This window comes from Salminus brasiliensis, chromosome 19 (assembly GCF_030463535.1).
Source record: "Salminus brasiliensis chromosome 19, fSalBra1.hap2, whole genome shotgun sequence".
Lineage (NCBI taxonomy): Eukaryota > Metazoa > Chordata > Actinopteri > Characiformes > Bryconidae > Salminus > Salminus brasiliensis.
This window is the reverse complement of record NC_132896.1, coordinates 12,574,760-12,597,787: the sequence shown is the minus strand read 5'-3', so window position 1 is coordinate 12,597,787 and position 23,028 is coordinate 12,574,760. Positions and strand designations below refer to the sequence as shown.

General features: G+C 40.3%; 1 protein-coding gene across 2 annotated transcripts; it reads right to left on the bottom strand.

Annotated features, from left to right (window-relative positions):
- Positions 1–212: 212 nt before the first annotated feature.
- Positions 213–22,685, bottom strand: npm1b (nucleophosmin 1b). Of its 2 annotated transcripts, XR_011977923.1 has the most exons (12): positions 22,607–22,685; positions 22,124–22,206; positions 21,823–21,942; positions 19,797–19,890; positions 19,590–19,684; positions 18,207–18,292; positions 17,983–18,037; positions 15,489–15,572; positions 7,662–7,769; positions 5,485–5,559; positions 1,834–2,590; positions 213–582 (listed from the first exon to the last, which is right to left on the bottom strand). XR_011977923.1 is itself a non-coding variant. In XM_072664019.1 (11 exons), exons 1-11 carry the CDS (start codon positions 22,656–22,658, stop codon positions 2,546–2,548), a joined length of 897 nt encoding a protein of 298 aa, XP_072520120.1. In that variant the 5' UTR covers positions 22,659–22,685; the 3' UTR covers positions 213–2,545. The 2 variants fall into 2 exon arrangements, 1 of the variants encoding a protein (XP_072520120.1); XM_072664019.1 differs by having other exon boundaries at positions 213–2,590.
- Positions 22,686–23,028: the final 343 nt, after the last annotated feature.

Genomic DNA, 23,028 nt, shown 5'->3' with positions numbered 1-23,028 from the left:
GAGTTTCAGCACATTAAGGAAGTAATCTTCATCCCAATCTGGATCCATCATCGTCATTCTGAAAGAGGGTTTCTGTTGTGCGGTGTGGGGTGCACGTGGTGCGAGCCAGGTGCCAGTGCAGACAAACCGAGGGTGGTGCAGCGGCTGGGTCTGCTCCATAAAAACCTGCTTTGTGCAAGGCCCACATGGTGAAGACAGGGTATGGCACGGAGTCTGGGTCAGTTTCACTTTATTCCTTTCATTCCAGGGAAATATATTTCTAATAAAAAACAGGCATGGATATGTTGAACAAGTTCAGCTGTTGCACAATACAGTAGTTAGTACTGTAAAAGCAGTACTACACCAAACAAACCACACAAAACTCAACGTAATGTATGTTTTACACCGACAACTCGGAGTGGCTGTTGTAGATGAATCGGAGATCAGTTTCATAGACCTGGCATTCACTCTGACACGGCAGAGATAGCAGTCAGTCATCAGCAGAACTGGCTTAGGCCATCTCTTAGGCAACATGCACCTGGACTCAGTCAGTAAGGTTTTGTCCAGATGCTAAGGTCTGTTTGTGTGCAAGCATGTGCACACCTGGGAGAGCAAAAACAATGCATCAGGTAATGTACTAAAAATGATGTACCCTATTAGTGCCACGATTAGAAACACTGACTCTGACTCATTAGTTAGATTCAAAAGCTACAGCTGTGTTGCTTTTTTTAGGACGTGACTGGAGTACAAGCTATTTCACTTGTTAACTCTTAAAATCACTTAAAAGCAAAAGAGCATTTACATTCAAAATCCTTTTGAAACATCATAGGTGAGCAAAACATAATACAATTTTACACCAATCAGCCAAAACATAAGCACCACCTCCTCACTTCTACACTCGTCATCCATTATATTAGCTCCACGTACCATACAGTAGCGCTTTATAGTTCTATAATTACAGACTGTAGTCCGTTGTTCGCCTCCTTTCACCATGTTCTTCACTGGTCAGGACCGCCACAGAGTAGGAATCCTCATCTCCCAAATACTGCTGGAGGTAGTACACCTCAGCGTCGCTGCTGGACTGAGAACAGTCCACCAACCATAAATATCCAACCAACAGCGTCCTGTGGGCAACATCCTGTGACCACTGATAAAGGACTAGAGCATGACCACCATGACAGATCAGAACTTCTGTCTCTGACTGTACATCTACAAGGTGGACCAACCAGGTAAGAGCATCTAATAGAGGGGTCAGTGAGTGGATGCAGTGTTCAAACACTCTAGCAGCACTGCTGTGTCCACTCGTACCAGTGCGCAACACACTACTAACACACCAATATCATGTCAATCAGTGTCACTGCCGTGCTGAGAATGACCCACCACCCAGACAAGACCTGCTCTGTAGTGGTTCTATGGGGCCCTGATCATTGAAGAACAGTGTGAAAGGAGGCTAACAGAGTATGCAAAGAAACAGATGGACTACCTGTCTGTTATTATGTGATTACTACAAAGCGCTCCTATATGGGAGGCGGAGCTGATCCAATGGACAAAGAGTGTACAAACAAGAAGGTAGTGTTAATGTAATTAAAGAATTTGGGTATAGCTGAAAAATGACAGTAAAATAAATGTTTCAATAATATCAAAAACAGATTGCATTAATAAAATACAAGAATTGCTAGAAAATGGGCAAATAAAACGCACATTAGCTGCTAGAACTGCTGCGAGTCAAAGCGTTATAGGAGCAACTTCAGCCAATAACCATCTTTCACGGTCATCTTCTGGCAACAGGACCATTTTAAATGATCACTTTTTTTATGACTCCAGTTCTTAGGCAATGAGAGAGGCTCAGCTCACCGTCATTTCCAATTTGCAGCGTGTAAAAGACAGGGGAGCTATGGAACCGCAGCCAGACGGCATCCTCAGAGCTACAAGGCCTACTGTGAGGCAGACGGAATCCTCAGTCAGACGGAACATTTCGAGCCAGACGGAATGCGCAGGACCAGACAGAATCTTCAGCAATCTTTCAGCTGCCATGTTTGCACATTAAAATGAATAGCACTATTTACAGAAATGAGCATAACCTGGAGAAGAAAAAAACTGGGGAAAAAAAGAAAAACACCAAAACAAGCTGGCCAGAAACAGGTACTGTAGTGCGAAACGCTAACCTGGACATTCTTCCCTAAATTAAACAAATTTAACCAGGATCACACTGGCCAGTCTCAATTTACTGCCTATACTAGAACTACCTAAACGATGCATTTTACAGTATCACATTTCAACTCAAACTATCCTTAATACTTTATAGCTGTCTTACCACGCTGACCACCACTGTGGAGAATCTTCAGCTGCTGCAGATCAGGTTAAACGATGATCATGATCTCCCTGTCACTAGTCTGTGTTTTTCTACCCTAAACTGTCTCATTATGCGCAGAGCAGAGTGGACGGATTCCATTCCAGTGGAAGAGGCCAGAATTCACAGCTGAAGGCAGTCACTGGATATCCTTAGTCTTCTGGTACACGGGGGGACACGAAAAGGGAGGGGAAGGGAGAGCTGCAAATGCTGCCATTACTTTTTCAGTGTTTGCACAAAGTTCCAAAGGTCTTTGATCACCTGCGAGGAGAGAAATGGAGAGGGAAAGGGAGAAAGGGGGAGAGGAGGGGAGTGAGAGAGAGAGAGAGAGAGAGAGAGAGAGAGAGAAAGAGGGGGGAGGGGGTAGAAAGAGAAAAAGAGGGAGAGAAAGGATGAGTTAGCTGGACTGGAAATGGGTCCCTCTCATGTGGCGACTCATTAAGATGCTTAATAATTAGAGCAGCATGACTCAGTTTTGACTAAAAAGATCCACATTAGCGCACGCCTGGGGGATTACAGGGGCCGCGCGAGAGAGGAGGGCGGGCAAGCGAGACTTGTACATACCAGAACGTATGACTAGTGCCTCTCTCTGACAGACATGTCTCATATCTCTGCCTGCTGCCTGGACCAAAGTGCTTCCAGAGCTGGTTCCACACACACACACACACACACACACACACACACACACACACACACACACACACACACACACACACACACACACACACCACCCGTTCTCCATCAGAGAGTACACCTGCTCTGCTCAGAGTTTGGAATGACATGGTTCTGCTGCACTAATGGATGCTCTGTTACACTGAGGCCGCAATGCATCATCACACGAACCTCATTATAGATGGAGCTGACACAGTGTGTGCCCCTCCTTGAACACGTGCATACGCACAGATACAAACGTACAAATCCTGTGCATGCATACACAAACATACTGTTAGATGTACCCTGTGCACCACTTACATATGCATATAGACACCTGCAACAGTATATGCATTATTTAAAAAAAAGAAAAGAAACGGACAGTGATCTAAACAGAGACAAGTCATGCTAATTTGACTTAAACACTGGTATTTGCTTGAGTCAGATGGAAATGAAAAGTGATCTTAAAGAGCTTAATGGGTCAGAGAAGGCTTATAGTCCAGTAGCATTACTGCCTGATATGACATGTCCAGAAAATAATCACCAACCTTAATCGTGGTCATGCTACAGATACAGGTGCCCCTGGATTTCTGTTCATGAAGAGTGTTTCTGATTTTTTGGACAGATGTATGGTAGGGATGGGCAATATCCACTTTTTTCATACTCATACCATCTCAAAATATCACTGCGGTATGTACTATAACCAAGTGAGCACAAGTAGCGGAAGCTGCGCAAGTACTGCAGATGGTTCAACGTTTATGTGGCTTGTAAACCATGTCATGCTGCACGGTGCTGGTTCTGCAGCCCACACGCTAAGCTAACCTTTGCTTAGCTAGCTCGGTTACAAATACAGACAGTATCAAACAGCCCAAGGCAGGGGCTGTTGACTAACTGACACTAAAGTACTGATGCTTAAAACTTGCGTCTAAAAGTACAGACAACGTTCCAGCAAACTAAGACTCAAATCACACACATTTAGAGGATAAAGCCTCATATTTGGGAGTACAAGTCGAGTGAATGGTCTTTGGAGTCTTTGCGACTCACATTTAGCAGACTAGTTCACCCAGGTGTAATTCAGAAAGTCTGAGGTGGGCCTCTTTTATCCTCCACCTGTTTTCGGAGCGTGGCATCACCAATCAGAGAGCTCCTAGAGCGTGCCCACCATGTGGCTCTATTAAATGCACATGAATGAATGCACTATTTTGGCCATGTACTAGACTGACACAGAGCAGAAACCAGTCCTTTTTACTTAATAATGATCAATGAGTGCATATGGATCCCTAATCACGACTCAAAAGCGTCACTGTCACACATGGTGTTGTTATGGTTACCTTCCTACTTATTCCCCCTACACATGTAGGGTTATTGTGCTGCCCCTGACAGTTTCAGAGAAATTACATCTTCTGTATGGATGACGGGTGGGGTAGTTTAGGTTCCACAGAAAATCAGTACCGTCACAATTTTTGAATTTCGGTATTGGTTTGGTATCAGGTATCAAGTATCAGTTCTCATCACATCTAACTTTAATCTCATGTACGTTGAGTACATGAGTAAGTTTGAAACAAACAAAAAGTGTCCCAAAACTAATGTCCCAAATATACAGGGGACTGTGAATTGGTTGGGCTGTACTCTTTTGAAGAGTTGGGGGTACAGACTTCACTTCAGATGGGTCATATTAGTTATGTAATGATTTAGAAATAGAAAACAAAACAAAACATAGGCTCCAACTATAATTGCTCTTGTGTAATAACTAACCCTCAAAATGCCAAAGCCAAGATGCCAAGATTCAAAGATTCCGAGGGTTTTACTGTATGTCTAGCTGCCAGCTTGGTGCAGTGCAGCAGTCTACACTAAAGAAACTCATCTTCATTTTTTTTCCCCCTGAAGTGGGAAAGCCCATCCAAATACTGATTATCTCTGATCTAGCTGTAAGTCGGAGAGGCCTTGAAGCTGCTGAAGTGCCTGGTACCAACAGCATACCTCCATCCAGTTCCTTCATTAGGGAGCACAAGAAACACTTTACAAAGTACAGAGAACATAGAGAGACACAGAGAGACAGACAGAGAGAGGGAGATAGAGAGAAAGAGAGAGGCCACTAAATCACAAATAGAGATGTTAGCCTTGGCAGCTCCCTCCTCCCTTCCCTCTGTGCTGTGAGAGGGGAAGCCTTAGGCATATTTCATCCACTGCTCCGCAGGCACTGAACTGCTCTGGAGAAATGAACAGACCAAGAGAACGGACAGAGGGAGGAACGGGCCCTGTCAGACGCTCTTTAGCGCGTGGCCCCACTGGCTGCAAAAAAGTCAAGATGCACTCTTGTCTGAGAGCCTACTCAACTTTTGCGCAGAAGGCAGCGCGGCCTTTCAAGTGGAGTGAGTTCAGTCGTTTCTTTAATACAGACCTCTTTACCAAGATGATGAACTGTTGACGTCAAAACTGCAAGAGGCATACATATGTTTAGGAATAGACCAACCAGAAGAACCTGGGAGGACGAAGATACTTACTTGTTTGTCTGAGATCTTGAAAGAACTTCTGGCGTAGTTCTCAAACTTCTGTTCCGTCTTTGGAAATGGCTTTCCCTGTTAGGGGGTGGGGGGAAACATTTAAAAAAAGCTTCATTTTCAACACCTCTGTCCCTCTGCTGAGCTTTGAGGTCTCACTGAATTACATCCAAGTCATCACTCTGCTGATGAATAGGGTCAAATGCGGGCTGCTGGACTGCCCGTACTGAGCTGATATTCTTGCTATATCTACGGTCTAATTCAGTTCCCCTTATCTATGACTGCTGACGTAAACAGCCTAAGACATCTATATCTACATACGCTTACATAAACTCAATTCCATCTAATGCTGTATTCCTAATCCAAACATCTTCATTCTTTATTACTGTTATGATGTACAGAAAGCAGCACAGGAAGAAAAAAAAAAATACACATAGGTCCAGATGGAATGGACACGTTTTCTAATAATCAGCTCACGTTCTGATATTCTCCAGAGTAGCGCAGTGCTGGTAGATAAAATCAGCACGGTCCTTCAGAATCAGGATTCTCTAATGCCTAAAGAATCAGCCACACACTTGAGGATCAAGGTGATGGCAAGGATGATTACCATGATTACAAGGATCTACATGTGCAGTTGTCATCGTCACCATCACTTTGATCCTCTCTGGAGATCTTCTCATTTGGCCAGGGGCATCAACGCCCAACTGCGTGTGTGCTTCGTGGTCAATGGAGGTCAGCGCTGATCAGCGTGTGGCGGGCTGATTGAGGAAGTGAGCTGGCTGGCCCACACTGGTGGCTAATCCCGAAGCAGGCCCAGTGGAATGATGCAATTTGAATAGCATTAGCACAAGACTGGCCTGCGCTAATGGGAAGCATTAGTTCCGTTTGCTAACACATATAGAGAGATAACCTTTTTACTTCAAATCCAAATCAGCCCATTTCATGGCAGGGCATGTTAGTGATGTCAGACTATATTGTAATGAAGTATGGTTTCTATGACAGGCTTTACAGTTGTCATAGAAGTGCCTGAAAAAGCATGTTTTGGGCAGATTTTAGTTAAATTGGTTGTACTATCCCACGATCGCCAAGACTTTGTTGGGATAGGACTAAACTAACAAATGTCTAATGCATCCTTTCATCATCGTAGGCATTACCACAGCTGCTAGAATCATCTTTAGGACATTGGAAGAGTATAACTGTGCCTCAAAAGACTGAAGGCATGCGAGCGAGACATATGGATGGCAGGGGAAACACTTGGAACCATTTCTTTAATACAGTTTGTACACAATCCATTAGCTTAGGTAGGATACAGTGGGATAAGTACAGTGGACTATATTCTATTTTTTAAGACAATCCCATATTCTTCTTCTTACACTTAAATTCAGAAGAATGCTCTGGACTGAGCATTTACTTATTGCAAATTATTATGAGAACTGAAAAGCCATGGAGCAATAAATATTTGAATGACAAAAAACATGTGCAATATTTTAGAATAACCTGCCAGTTGCAGGCTTTACAAGCTAGTTATGCTAGCCCCGAGCTAATACACACTCACGAGGAGTGTGCTTTCCCTCTCTGCTCTTGATTTTGAGGTAGTGAGGAAGTGATTTTAAGTAAAGAGAAACAATCATGAAATGAGTAATGTGAGTGGTTAATAAATTTTAATTACCAAACCACATCTTACACATATATCTCATCTGCCCTCCTGCCCTTATGTCACATACCTGGGGTTGCACAAGTAAAGAACACTGTCTGTTGTGATAGAACCAATGTCCATTAATACTAATGCCAGAATTGTGTCTCACTTTTTTTATTGGCCACGTTTTAATAGGAGTTATAAATTATCTGGAATAAGCAAGGCTTTAGCTTCTCATGTCTATCTGAACAACAAAAGGTTTTACATAACCTGATCAACCAACTGTATGCGATCTTGACAATTCAAAAAGCTACAGGGTGAAAAACCTCATGCCAAAAGGGTAACACACTAAAACCATTTTAAATCTAAAACCTTGTGATGACTACTATCAGCAAAAAACACCAGTTACCTTTGAATAGCACTTTTTTCAGGGGAAATAAACAGCTTCAGGGGAAACAGTCATTGTTAACTTGTCTTAATTACAGGTGAGCGTTGCCAGTACCGAGTCAGAGGAAGTAAAGTATAAATGGGTGTATTTGCGCACCTCTTTAGCTGCTGTTTCTAGTCTGTTCTTGACCTCACTTATGCTGGGCTTGCCGGGAGATTTTCCAGAAGGCCCTGGTGCAGCCTTGTCTTTCCCTTTCGCTGGAACCTGCAAAAAAAAAAAAAAAGAAGTTACATCTCAGTACAGTGCTCATGAAAATACAAGCAGGGTCACTTGTTTACGCATACAGCATCACCTAGATGCCTAAAAAGTTTACTCTTTGTCTACAATGTGCTTACAACTGAGGATCCATTCAGCTGTGCAGTTTAGGACAAGACTTAATCCTAATCTACAGTGTAGGGCATAGTCTGTAAAATAAAACATACCAAAAGGCAGCGTTGCCAAAAGAAAAACTTCTATGTGACATTGTTGATCAGTCATCTGTCCTGTTCTCAACATGAACAACAACCTGATTCCAGATTTCTATTGAGAAAACCTCCTAGCAGAGACTGGGAAAGTGGTGCTGCCTGGAATTCTTCACAGAACCCAATCTAAGCCTAACAGCACCGTGCTCCATTCAGTTCTATTAACTAATGGCCCAGTCAGCCCAAGCAAGAGAACTGGAGTCGGATTAAAGCAAAAAAAAGGGGCACCGAATTCTCCACTAATGACATGACAGCACCTTCTGATAAATATGGCGGGGTACAAATTATCCTTTTATTGCTTCCAAGCAGGAGAGGACAAGCCCAAACCGTTCAGCAGCAGAGTGGGGAAGGGACTCTTTGCCAAGAGAAGGAATAAAAGGGGTTGTTTTTCCAGTGTCGGCATCCTCATTTCCCAACGCCACAGTGTGTGAAAGGGGTCAAGACTCATATAATCACAACTATAACAGCACAGAAACAGAGAGCAGCAGTGGGGCACATCGTTCCGCTTCAGGTACTATTACCATTACTGAGAAACCACTAACTGCAGTGTCTCAGATGTGATCAGAATACAACACAGCTCTGTGTGTCTCTGTTCATGTGTGTATATCATGATACTGATAATATTGAATTGCTCTTGAACTGAGGTTTACAAACAACTCAAATAGTCTTAGTCCCAGACTCAAACCACAGTATTTTACTGAGATATAACCCAGGAGAGAACGTTCAGGCTTTTGCGACCTTAACACCCGGATGGTATTTAACTGGGATGCACGCCTTCAAACTTGACATTAAAGTTTCAGTAAACAGGACGTGACATCCTCAGCATGAAAGGCTTTCTGAATCCAAACTGGACTGTAAAAACAAAAGCATCACACAATTATGTTTTTCCAGCTATGCCCCATTGCTTTTGCTTAGATGTGGCCACACACACACACACACACACACAAGTTCTAGAATCAAAATACGCTTTTACTTTACAAAACTTTTTTTTTCCCCCAGGAAACTAAACTTCACCTAGCCGCATTAATAACAAAGGTGCATAGCTGTCAAGTCTTTGGTTTAGTTGAGTTTAGTTGATGCCTGATTACTCTAAATATCTCAATAGTTCATGTGTGTATGCTGAGTCTTGTAGCATATTGCGAAAACAAGTGATTTGTCCAACAACAGCTACTTAATGCTGATAAATTAGACTTTTGCTGTCCCAAACCCAGCTAGTGCACCCCAAGCTGAAAATTCAGCAGTTCTGCTATGTGTGTGTAACGCCGCCTCAATTGATAATGAAATAGTGAGACTTTTTCCCAGTATTACAAGGCAGAGTTGACAGTTGGAGAGAGAACTAAGTAGTGTGAAGGCCTCCCGATCGCATGTCGGACCAGTCAAAGCATATCAAACATTTGATTTTTTTCAAACACCTCTGAGCAAAATCTAGTAGTGTATACTAGTTAGAATGGCCCCATCAACAGCCTCAGAAAACTGAGAAACAAAAGTGGCATTTTTAAGCTGTTTAGCATTTTAATGTTACTTTTCGTATAAGAAGCCAACCTCTGTGGATTAGGTGATTCCTATTTTCCTTTTTTTTAAATTCGCCATAAAAATCTGAAAAACTCAGTTGGGTCTTTTTATAATCTGCTACAAAAAAAAAAGTTGTGTAGTGTACCCAAGGCTTAAGTGAAACTAAACTGATAAATAAACTGCTGACAAAGATGTGGTGTGTTAATTAAATAAAAGACAGAAAATGAAGAAGCTGCATGAAAAGTATATAATGCATGTTAAATGATTAAAAATGACTGTTTAAGTTATCAGTGTCGGACAATATCTAAAAAATCTGCTGTATTAATTAAAGGAGGAATAAAGAAAAGGGGGTTGTGCTCATAGATTGTATGTACTCTTATTTTTAAATTGGAAGCACAAGTGTTTCTTGGCAAAAAGCTTTCTGTAGAACACTATTAGCATTCAAACAGTCTGTTTAGTGTTACATTTTGACACTGTAGTCAATGGTTAATATAACTGACTGAATCTTATAAGTTTATTCCAACCTTTTTATTTCATTCTTCATTTTTTAGGTTCCTCTCTAATAAAAAAGTTAAAGAAATTTTCTAAACTTCACTCTATTTTATCATAATGTCCATGCGGTAATTTCTCAGGATTTGTACTAAGTCATTAAACTCACACACAGCCCCTTACTGTTTAAATTACTGTAAAATTCCTGGGTAAACATGCATTTGTGAAAGGAGATTAAGAGACCAACAGAACAAACAATCACACAAAGGCGTTCGTTATTTATAGGCTACTCCTAAATTCTGCTAGAATACAAGCTTGTGTGCTAGAATTTCTAAAAATGTGACAATTCATCCCAAATGTAACATACTGCCCGGCTTGCACATGAGCAGACATACAATCTGCATGTGGCAAGGTTCACACATACACACACACACAAGTGCTGTGTGTTACACAAGCGATAGCCTGTCCATACATGCTACACAGCCTGGAATCCACTCTGATTGCAGGGTGATGGACAGAGTCTTGTTTTTCCAACAGGGAGATGAGGGGATTGGAAGAGAAAGAGCATGACAATCGATTACGGGGAAGCAACTCAAGCCCTAATGTCTTCACTTGCTTTGCTAAACCAACATAATAACCTTCGACGTTCAATTTCGAAGCAAAGCTCAAACCTGAAGGAACGTCTACCACATCATTGTCTTGCCCTCTTTTTCCTCTTTAAAGACTGACGTGTGTGTCACAGATCAAAAGGTATCAAATTAAAGGACAAATGCATGTGCGCGCACGCACGCACGCACACGCACACACACACACACACACACACACACACACACACACACACACACACACACACAAAGACAGACAGACATATGCTCCCTCAATGCTGGCTATAGGCCATGGGCCCGGTGTGGTGTAGTCATTATAAAGCTGGGTGTGTTTTTTTTTTTTTCTTGGGAGAGGACAGCTGTGGACCAGAGACCGCTGATAGGCAGATAGTGCAGCCAGCTTTTTAATCTGCGCCAGACGCTGATTACAGATGCCACGGGACAACACTTAATGACTAGCACGCCACCATTTGATGTAATCGTCCATTCTCAGTGCTGATGCGCGCGCACACACACACACACACACACACACACACACACACACACACACACACACAGCCAAGACACGTCAGTATGTCCTCTTTGACACCGCTGGATGCCAATTTATGTAGGCGTTTTGGAAGTCAGAACTTTGTGCAAGCACAACTTTAGAGCTTAAACAATGATTATTTTTTAAACCCAGCAATCAGTAACACGGACTACCCAAATCACCCGATTCAACCAACCCTACGATTCTGTGCCTGTGTGCATTGTAGGAAAGAGTTACAGAGCAGTGGACAATTTACTTCATTAGTAAAGCTAAACCAAAGGGCATCTTGATAAAGCCTGCCTTATATGTTTCCAGTGAATGTCTGTTATACAAGTAGCTGCAGCTTGAGCTCTGCTAGTTGTTAACTTAGGCAACGTTTACACAGCAGGTAAAAGCGACCAAAATCTGGTATTGTTCAACATATGTGACACAGATATGTTATCTGTATGGAAGTGTGCATGGCAAGAAATGTTGATTTTTTTTAAAGATTTGGGCCAATTTCATACTTTGTACTAAAATCCAATACCTATCCGATATGCAGCAACGTGATCGAAATTCCTTCGCCAATCGGAATCTCTTTACGCCAATCCAAAAAACAGTGAGGTCAAGAGAAAATGAACGACAGCAACGAGGGAGGTTTTCTTAGTTCAAGCAAGGCAGATATTGCAATGCTCCATGTTTGAAGAAATCTAAAGGGCCAAGCACGGCCACAGGAGGTCATAAATTTAAAAAACCTTGGAGGAGAAGCTATTCTTTACAGCTCGCTAGTAACTACTGAAAGTTATTTTATTTAATAAAAGTTAATAGTAGTTAACAGTAATAGCTTTTAAGTAAATTAAGGAAATTAAAAAGAATGGATTCCATTAAACACCAGTAAATTTTGCAAGCATCTTTGAAAAAGCTGAAAATAAAAAAAGCGGGTGGCTTCTACAGCAGAATAATGCTGATGATCCTAAACTCAGCTCAAAATTTACAATGAACTACATCAAAGAGGCACAAGCTGCAGGTTTTGCCATGGCCCTCACAATCCTCTGAGCCTAAACATCATTGATAATCCGTAGATAGATTTTAAAAGAGCAGTGCACACAAGTCCGCCAAAGAATCCCTCAGAAATTGAAGGCTTTTGCCAGGAAGAACAGTTGAAAACCCCCCAAACAAGAATTTAGACTCTGTAAAGCATTTGCAAGCTGTGGTACATGCCACGTTAATAGATACTGAACATACAGAAGACAAACTGAATAAGACAGAAATAAAAAAATGCAATTATAATAATAAAAGTAATTTTGCTAAAAATATTAGCCTTTTTAGGTCAATTTTTTACTCACTTAACTACTTAACTTTGATGAAGGGAGCCCAAAGTTGTTTGTTTTTAATAAAGGTATTACTAATAGGTTACATGCTAATCCTAAGCACTGTTTTTTGTTTGTTTTTTTAGCAGGTGTTTTTAATAAAGGTATTACTAATAGGTTACATGCTAATCCTAAGCACTGTTTTTTGTTTGTTTTTTTAGCAGGGGTGCTGACTGCTGTCCATTAAACCATTTCACATCTGGCCTGCCAGTTGCAGAGATTCCTGATTTAAATTAGCCAGAAGTGTTGCAATCACCAGACAGCAGATGATATGCATTTCTCAAGCCTCCCACCTGTTTAGAAACAGAGACATCATGCATCATCTGCTATGCATCACTCTCTCCTAACTCAAACCCAGTTCCACTTGGAAAGAGGCCCTGTAAACCAAGCATGATGCTTCAGATCTTTGATCAAATGTGTTCCACAGGCTCTTGTACTGAAGTGCATGTCCGAACCGGTGAGACTGCACGTTATGCTTAAATAAAGCACCTGCATTATTTGTGGAACCTCATGTAGCTGTCCTGCAGTGCTCTAAACAACTATCCAGCTCAGTGGTCTGATAGGTCGTGCAGCAGAGGGTGTTGAGTGTTAGGGAAAAGGTCGTCTGTCGCGCTATAATCACAGAGCACTTCGTTTCCGTTCTCCTTAGGGCCTGCAGCAACATCAAACACCAAGCGCTAATGAGGACTAATGGCAGAGGAGTGGCCCACCGGAAATAGGGGGGTGTCTAAGTGTGTGTGTGCATAGCAGAGGTTCAGATGTGGATGAAGTTTCTAATCTTTGGAGTTTAAAAAAAGAAAAAAGAAAAAAAAACTATCCTACATCAAGACACAGAATTACAATATAGTTAACCAAACATTGAACATGTAAGTACACATGAGTGTGCATACACTTAAAGACACATAGACTGCCCCAGGCTGTACCAGGTAATTAGCACTCCTCACGACAAGCATCTCTTAAGCTAATAAGGTGCTAAGTTGGCCTTTTTTTCGTTAGGTCAAGTGAACTGACACCAAGAGCAATACAAAGCCAGATTAGTTAAGGAAGAGGAGCTGGCTGGTGTGTATGTATGGCTGTGTGCACGCATGTACACACATAAGATGTAAAGGGGGTCCAAATGCAGTTAAATAGAGGCCAAGTCTGTCCTGAGGGGGTGATTTCCACAGGTAAAAAAATCTGTTCATCTTTGAGAAAAATGTGTAGTCTTTGTTTCGTTTGTTTGTTCTCTTTTCATCTCAAATTAACTGCCCATTTCAGGTCATTGGTGACCAGGGTAATTTAACAGCTTTGGCTTGTTTAACACAAAAAGCTTGAAGGTCATTAAGGCACCTTTTCAGATCTCATCACAGCTTCCAAAAGAATGTCAGGGTCTTTATTAAAGTGAGCATCTGCTCTGTGTATCCATTAAAACTTAGCAATATCACAATTCGATGTAAAGTTGTCTCACACCAGTTCGTACCTGCACCTAAATGAAGATGAAGTCTAGCATGTTATATATATATATATATATATATATATATATATATATATATACACACACACACACACACACACACTTTAGATCCAGACAGTCAGTCACTCTGCCAGAGCTCTGGGGCTTGCAGACGAGTTGGTTTTTAAGAGCGGGCCGCAAACGACCCTTTAAATTGGATGTTTTGGGATCCAAGCCACCAGCAGCTCTTTAGAACGCTTTGCGATTTCCTCGCCTGGGAAAACAGTACGGGATAGCTTCAGCCTTTTCCATGCACTGAACGCTCTTTGTGCTTAAAATGTCAAGCCAGTTTCTGTTTAGTACTCCTGATTAAGTGTACTAAGGTATTTTGGACCCGCTATCACCAAAAGACTATAAATAACAGCTCTGTGGATTTGGGACCTTTGTGTCTAAGAAAGATTTGGCTTGATGTTCGCTAATCAGTTTGAGCTTTAAATTGCTGTATTCATTATTATTTTCAAAGGGACCATTGCTAGTCTGATTTAGCCACTGCTTTTGGTGCTTTAGACTAAACATTAACAGACACTGGTGAACAAGTGCAGCATAAGACCTCAGACATCTTGTCCAATTTTAAAATTCATGAATGTTCTTAAATGAAATTCTAAAAACTCAGATAAAACAATGTGTTAATGTCACAGATAAAAAGCAAAATGTAGAATCAAAAACAGAATCACTCTACATGTCTAATTCTATTAAATTAGACATAATTTCTAGTAATTTAACTATTTAAACGGATCATTTTAGAAGCTTACCTTCGAAACTCTTAACAAGTTTGATCATTAAAAATATATACATATTTTATATACATATATTTTAACCTTTATGTTATATCACAGGGCGAACAGAGCCATTTCAAAGTAAAAAAGAAATACAGGAAAATAATAAATATTAAAAATATAGGAAAAATATTTTTTGGAGCAAGAAACCTGTTTTGGTGGGTTTAGTGTAATGAACATTGAAAACAGTGAAAATTACTAATTTAATTTACATACATTGACCTGTTCTGGTCGATTTCACCCAATAGTGACAATAGGGGCTTCAAAGGGAAAAATCTAAATTAAATTAGACCAAAACTGAATAAAACTAAATAAATAAATCTAGAAAATAATAAAACATAACTATATATGCAGTTTTTGTATATTTAAAAGAAAACCCTGATCTTGATTATAAATATAAAATATATAATATATAATGGATATATAGAACTATAAAATATAATCAACGTTTAGTGTATTCAATGAGTTAAAAATAATGTTTATGGAGCTAAAAATATTTGTAACTATACTTTACAAATTGCTATACTTTTGTCACTTTAAACTGGGAACATTCATGCAGCTCCTTAACGTTAAATAAAGCAGGAGAGTAAAGTATAATGTTAAAAAGAGGGGGGGGGGGGTTAAATAAAATAAAAAATAAAAGATACTCCAACAAATATATACTACTATATATATATATATATATATACGACTGGCTTTAGTTCACCAACCTGGCTGTGAGGCTTCTCAGATTTGCTGTCTTTTTTCCCTGGAGAACCATTCTGTTTATCCGCACTCTTGGTTTTCTCTGTGACCTGGGAAGAAAGAGAGAGTGCATCATAACCTTCCAGGACTATATAAGGTAAATCTGCATTAGATGGGGTTACAAAGCTGATTGGTCGCCAGTACATTGATTGCGATAAAAGGACAATGTATTCAATTAAGAATCCTGCTCTGTAATGTTCAAATAAGCCATGTGGTCTTTCACAGACAGACTGTAATACACCACAGGGAACACGGTAGGCAATACGTCTTCTTTTCAATGTACCATATACCAGTGCTGTGAAGAGCAAAACAAGAGGAAACTAAAGAAGGCAAAACTGATTCGAGAACAATCAAACAGTCAACAGATCAATCCATTACACATATAATCGTTAGCTGCAGCCCCTGCGCCAGAAACAAAAAAGCCCTCAGCGGCCCTGCTTGTTGCCTGTCGGACAGTGCTTGTGACAGAGGCCCTAATTTCCTGTGGCTCTGATTGACTCATGCTTTATCTGTGTAACTGAACACTCTCTTATGATCTTTTTAGGGAGGTTGTCAGTGAGGAGTGATAAAAGTGTTCGGTAATTTGTGGAGTGTGTAGCCTGTCGAGTCATGGCCTGGAGGGCCCTATACAATACCGTCACTCCTCAGCCCTGTGGAGGACGATGAAGTGAGAGAGAGTGTGAAAGAGAGAGAGATAGAGAGAGAGAGAGAGTATTTAACAGACAAGAACAAGTGAGTAAAAGGAAGAAGCCAAAATTAAGAGAGAGAAATGAGGAGAGAGAAGTGGAGAGAAAGACGGATTAGAGATGGAGGGATCAGAACGAAATAAGAGAAAGAATGTGTTAAATGAGTGTGTGACAGCAGTGTTCAGCTGTCATCCCCCCCTCAGGGCAGGAGTGAAAACTCACAAAGCAGGTATGCACTTCCAAGCCTTTGATCTTCTTGCACACACACGCATACACACACAAAAACAATTTCAACAACTTTACAGAACATACCCCCCTTTAACCCCTTTTCTGTCTCACATTCACATAGGCCCTAAGCACATGTAAATTTAGACTCTTCAAACCTTGTGCTAACACACAGCAACCATGGGCTCCTCTAAGCAATTGTCTAAAGATCTAGAAGAAGACAGTTAAGTTTTCAGTTTTCAGCTTCCGGTTTCTACAGTGTAAAAAATGTCAATTTAGGAAATATTGTGGAGGCTACCAACAACGTAAGTTTTCCCAAACTTAAATTTGCTAAGAAAGCCACAGAAACTAGAGCTGGGCAATATGACGATATTTTATCGTATTGTTATAAATTTTGTTATCGTGATACATAATATTCTACTCTGAGCATACTGAGGATAATATAAGTGCTTTTTAAACACTATTCAACAGCAGGTTTCATCACTGACAGTGTAATTAGACTGTATTAACTGGATAAAGTGCAGAGGATGTTGAATAAAAACACTATTTAGTATGGAAAAGTATCTGAATAGTAGTTTTTAAAAATCAGTCGCTACACGTAATAACTATTGCGTATCGTGAAAATGTTTTTAAATATTATGATTTTCGTATTTTCACCATATCGCCCAGTCCTATTAGGAACATGTATACATTTAAAACAACAAAACATGCGGCTTTTTCAAAAGGCACTCTGCAAAGTCTGGACCATATTTAGGCCACACAATCCCACCTCCTAGACATGACATTAACACATTGTCTAAACACAAAGGCCAGGTGCTGAAAGAGCCCAGGTGACAAGAAGGAATGAACAGAGAAGAGGGAATGGACAGAGCGAGAGCGTGAGAGATGAGAAGAGAAGACAAGAAAGGGTGTTGAGTGGTCTCAGACCGTGCTGGGCGACTTGCTTTTTTACAGTATAAAGTGCAGATACCTGCTTCATGCGTCTGGCTGGCCAGCAGGCATTTAGCCAGATTACAGAGTACAGCAGTTGTTATGCAGACAGAATACTTATGGCTCAAAAAACAGATGGGTGCAGGGGCTGCATTAAAAGTATGCCATTCCACTAAACACACAGCTCTGAAGATTGTCCAAGTGGCTGTAAAGTTAAGTCAACTTTATATAGACAAATATTAAACATAGTTCATCATCTCATAGATTATATGAACAGGCAGGGGAAGAAATAAAAAAGTTTCAAGGTCTGCAGTTTGACAGGCATGACTTACTACGCTGGACACTGCAATGAGAGCAATCAAATGGGCGTACGGATCAAACATAGTGCGTTAATGGAACGATTATGAGTTTATAATGGGCGTGTTGAAATGGTAAGAATGAGTCTTTTTCCCCAAACTCCATTCTAACACTCTCTTTCAACCACTTTCTCTTCTTCTCTCTGGTCCAACGCAGATACTGGCACCTACTGGCCACTCACAATACTCCTTTTTCTCACAGTAAAGCAGAGTATAAGCAGTACCCCTCCCCCCTTTTCCTGACAAGTGTTTAAAACACTTACTTTCTTTGGGGATTTCATTGGGCTCTCTGCAACAGCTTTTTCATCTTCGTTGTCCCTAAAACGCACAAAACAGAGCATCTATCAAGACAGCAAACATACAGTAAATCATAAAGCAATACATGCATTAAAATTGCATTACCTACAATTCCTTGTGTTTTCTGAGCAGGTAAGATGTCTTTCAACATTTCTTACAGACAATTTAAGAGAAAAAAAGAAAGTCTCACTCGTCATCGTCATCCTCATCGTCTTCACTGTCATCTTCCTCGTCGTCATCATCTTCATCCTCATCTGAGTCCATTTTGAGTTTTTTCTGGAAAAAATAAAGTATCCAACGTCGGACCAACACTGCATCATTGAAATAAGAGTAGCAAACACCTTCAAAAAAGTATGCATTATTTTCCTGCTAATAATTGAAAGAGGATGATAAAGAAGAGGATGGCTTTAGGTCACATTTAATTCCGATGTAATTATTCCATCGTTCACCTTTTAAATCCTAACGGTTTGTGGGCCCATTCCATTCCTTGCCTTCAAAATACATAAGTGACTGAATCATTAATGAGTGTTGCTTAATCATTTTTAGTAGATACTGAATCATTTAGAGTAGTCACTGACTCGTTTTTGCAGTTACTTAATTATTTCTAGCAGATACTGAATCAAATATAGCAGTTAATGAATCTTTTCTATCAGTTAACTGAATCAAGTGTTGTAGATTTATAGTAATTACTCAATAATAAGCCCTAAGATTAAAACTCCACTACCAGATCTAAATTTCACAGTTTTTCATTTCTCTTCCATACCTCTATGCTACTGTACTCTATTAAACTGTTTTAGAGGCGAAACGCCTAGCATTTACACTGGCCACATTGAGCAAGACTGTCCACAAGGGAGTGCTGTTAGTAACTTTAACAGTTTTGGGGACCCACATCAATGACACTGTGTGTCTTATTCAGTGTCATTTGTCTTTTAATAAGCTGATTATTCAGGCTGAATGAACACTTGTGATTTGTTTACAGAAAATATAGCAGACACTCCTGAGATTCATGAACATGCTGAGTACTGATCTAATAAAATGCTTTTCTATACATATACATTATTTCCACATACCCCTTCTATTGAATGCATTTAGCTACTTTAAGTTGCACCCACAGTTGACACAGATGTGCAAATGCACACACACAGCTTGTTCCCCATAGAGAAGTAATGCCATTAGAATAGGACTGTCTGGAGGAGATAAACATGAACCTATTGGCACCATGTCAAATGCCAGGCGTGGGCTACAAGATGCATTAAGCTGTGGAGAAGCGAAACTGTGCTCTCTGGAACGATGGTGCTCCATCCAATATTTTTGGGATGAGTTGGGGATGATCTGGGCAGTAGAAACAGTTCTTCCAACATTTTTTTAAATAACCTTGATTTCAGAAGAAACAGTAAATAAGCAGGTCCCTCAATACTATATATTATACTATATTGTCTATATAGTGTACAGGTTTATAAAACATTTTGCTGTGTTTAACAAATACTGATATTAATATTGTGCTTAGTTACAAAAACTCCAGGGTAAGTCCAGGTACCAAAAACATCCCAACATCTAGCTCAAATTTGCTTACCTGTGGTACTTTCCCTGGGGCCAAGCTGGACGGTCTCTTCACTGGTGATGTGTTGTTCTCCTCCTCTTCATCCTCATCATCAGACTCTTTCACACCTAAACACATACATTAAAAAGAGATCTGATCGTGTATATGGACTCATACAAAATGCCTTGAACAACAGCTTACCACGCTTGGGAAGTTATCTTGGGAGAGACAAGAACTTACTAACAAAATGTTGTCCGCTTATGTAGACTGGGCCAGCTCCGGACTGCAAGCGGAACGAGACTGGAGGAGTGACTTCAAAACCTCCTAAACTTAACTAGAGAACACACAAAACAGGGATATCATTATTCAACTAGAACATAAATACATGCTTATCCAAGATGGAGAGTTAAGGGATTATCAGCTTCATACCACAGAATCCTTTTTGAGACACATGTGGGATCATTTAAACAAGTTATTCAGCTTTGGTACATTTGCAGCTGTGGATTTAGAGGATGTTTACGTAAAGGATCTTCCATAAGAATCTTATCTATATAAACTTACAACAAACATGGTGTCTCAGAATAAGCCCTAAATAGTTTTTAGTACAAAGACAAGATCACTTAATCCAACTGTCCAGCAAAGGCTTATAACATCACCGAACACCAAAATCATCTGCTGCTTTCATGCTTTCATGGTTTTCAATTTTACATACCTGAGGGATTCACTAGCAAAAACGCTTGGGCACGGTGCATTCTGAACATTACATACCCGTAATTCTCAGATAGGCTTAAAGCTAAACAAACTTCTCCTCGGAACATTGTTGCACAATCCTGGAATTTCGAGGCGCAGCCAGATTATGAATGAACATTCCGCAGCCTCAAGTATCCGTATTTGCGTCCATAGCAACCGGATGTAAACAGCTGATGGCATGTGAGGATGTTCTGTTTAATGTTTAAATGACAGCTGTGTAATTACATTAAATGGCAAGACACCCAGTGCAGTCGTCCAAAATCAGCACATCATATCTGTTTTTAAACAGAAAGGAACTAACTGTTTCCTGAGAAAGGGTTGGACAGAAGTAACAGAAGCTTGTAATTTAGGTTTATTACATTCAGCTTTTGATTCTTCTTCTAAAGCCCGTCCAAGAGATGTGTTGGCCCACAGCATGAGACGGTCCATGTTCCATGCTCTCACTTCGCATGAACCAGGCCAAGGAAGGAAAAAAAAAACCATGAAAGGTCATATTTTGTGCAATAAGCTAAAGACAAAATTTCTGTCCCATACACAAAGGCTCTGTGTACTAACGACGCTCTCACCCGTCCGCACAAACAGACAAGTGTGCAATGTAAAGCCTGCTTTGTTAGCACAGCGCCATTGAGCATTACATTCCTTCCACTTATGGAATCAGTCATATTTTCCATAGATGTTGAATAGGGGTGCGATTAATGACGTCAAGGAGAGATTTTGCTCCTTGTCCCAATGATGCAACAGTGTCCTGGCCCAGCCCTGAAACAATCTGTCAATCAAGACTCGACCAGCTTCAGCAAAGCAGGAATTTTTATGAGGCACATTCTTCCAGAACTATAAAACCCCCCCACACATCTCAACAAGCAGACATGGCTATGCAATAACAGAAATGGTATTTCTTGCAAAGGGCAATCATAACAGTGTAATATGAATGTAATAAAGCATCAAAACTGACATTTATAAGTTAACGAGTTAAATATTGTTACACAACAAAAACAGTCAGGTTGCCACTTTCCACTAAAACACGCCTAAAGTATCGGAAATAGTAATCCACGTTTGTCTTATACTTTAATTATGATTATTTTAAAGACATACAAGGCTGTTATGGCTGTTCTTACTTTTGAGCTTTCAAAACAAACTGGACTTAATGACAAAAATAAGATATTTACTTATTCTATAGAATGACCTGTACTCATCCAGAAGACGACTGTTCAGTTATTTTTGTAAGACTACAATAAATGTATTTTTATTTATAGAGTAAAAAAAAAATCACCTTATAATCTAAACTGCCAACAGAAGGCCACTTACTAGCCCAGTGACTGTCTAGCAAATACAGTAAACAATAAAGTATTCAAGGCTTAATGCTTGTTGACAAGCAGAAAAGACCACATCTAACTTGTATAGACTATATATATCTACAATACTATGTAATACTATATAACTGTCTGTATAGTCTAAATCTATGATGTTTTATCCAATAGGTATCCATTTGTCACTAATTGCAGAATAAAGCACTTACAGAAGGTAGAATAGAAGGCTTCAGTACAGCAAGCGGGATTTTGGTTGTCTTGCCATCATAGGTCACTCCCTCTATCTCCACAGTATGGAACTTATCCTCTGCTTCTGCTCCCAGGCACACCTGAGATAACATGTAAGCAACAGAAAAGATGTCACACACACAACTTGGACCTTATAACATGCAGGAGCTCTGCTGCATGATCTCAGATGGATTTGGATTGCACCCAAATCATTGCAAACACAGAGTAGTGTAACATTCGGTGCAGCATGCAGATTTGTGACAATCTGAACACTGGTCATACCGCTTTTAGTGACAGCTGGTGGTCAGCTTCATCGTCGTCTACCTCGACTTTATGTTCCTTTTTATCAGACTTCAGCACACACCCTGTAAAACAGGGGGAAATACGACAGAAACGTATACATTAGCACTGTCACGAGATCCTGGCTGCAGGTCTGAGTTACAATGCCACAATAACAGTAAGAGTAACATAACCAAAGTCAGCTAGCTACCTATGTGTATGCTATACTTTGACTGCAGTAATATAGCGTTAGACACTGCTAGTAAAGACGTGAAACACGCGTGTTGAAAGTGCATGCACGCTTATGTTAAATAATTGGATTAAAACACAAAGACACAGCTAGCTAGCTAGCTATCGCTACCTGCAAGCTAACTAGCTAGCTTGCTAGCGAGTTCCCTGTGCCCTGCACTGTGGGGTTTCCTCTCCAGCTACCCTTTGGGTCATTTATATGATTATGCAACACGAAATCTCCTGTGGCGAGCTCACCGAATAAAAACATCTGAGGTCTGCAAGGATCTGGGATGCTGTCCTCTGCCATTTTTGCGCCACAAACGATGACTCGGAAATCGTCAGTCGTGACATCGTAATGGACGGGCACGCGAACCAATCAGCTGGCAGGACGAGAGTTATTGATGAGCTATCGTCCAATAGAATAGCGCTTTTTTTCGAGAAAGACGAGGATGGACTGCCCCCACATTTTCTTCTATTTTCTTGGATTATGTTATTAAGAAAAATACTTAATTAATTAAAATAAATAAACAGATAAACGCAAGCCTAAGTGAGCCTAGGTGTGCATTAATAACATTAGAAATGAATTGAAATCTCAAGCATTGAGAGCATTGTTCTAATTTTACTAAAACGTTAATGTTAATCACCAAGAAGTCAGGTTTTACATGTTTAACGGCACC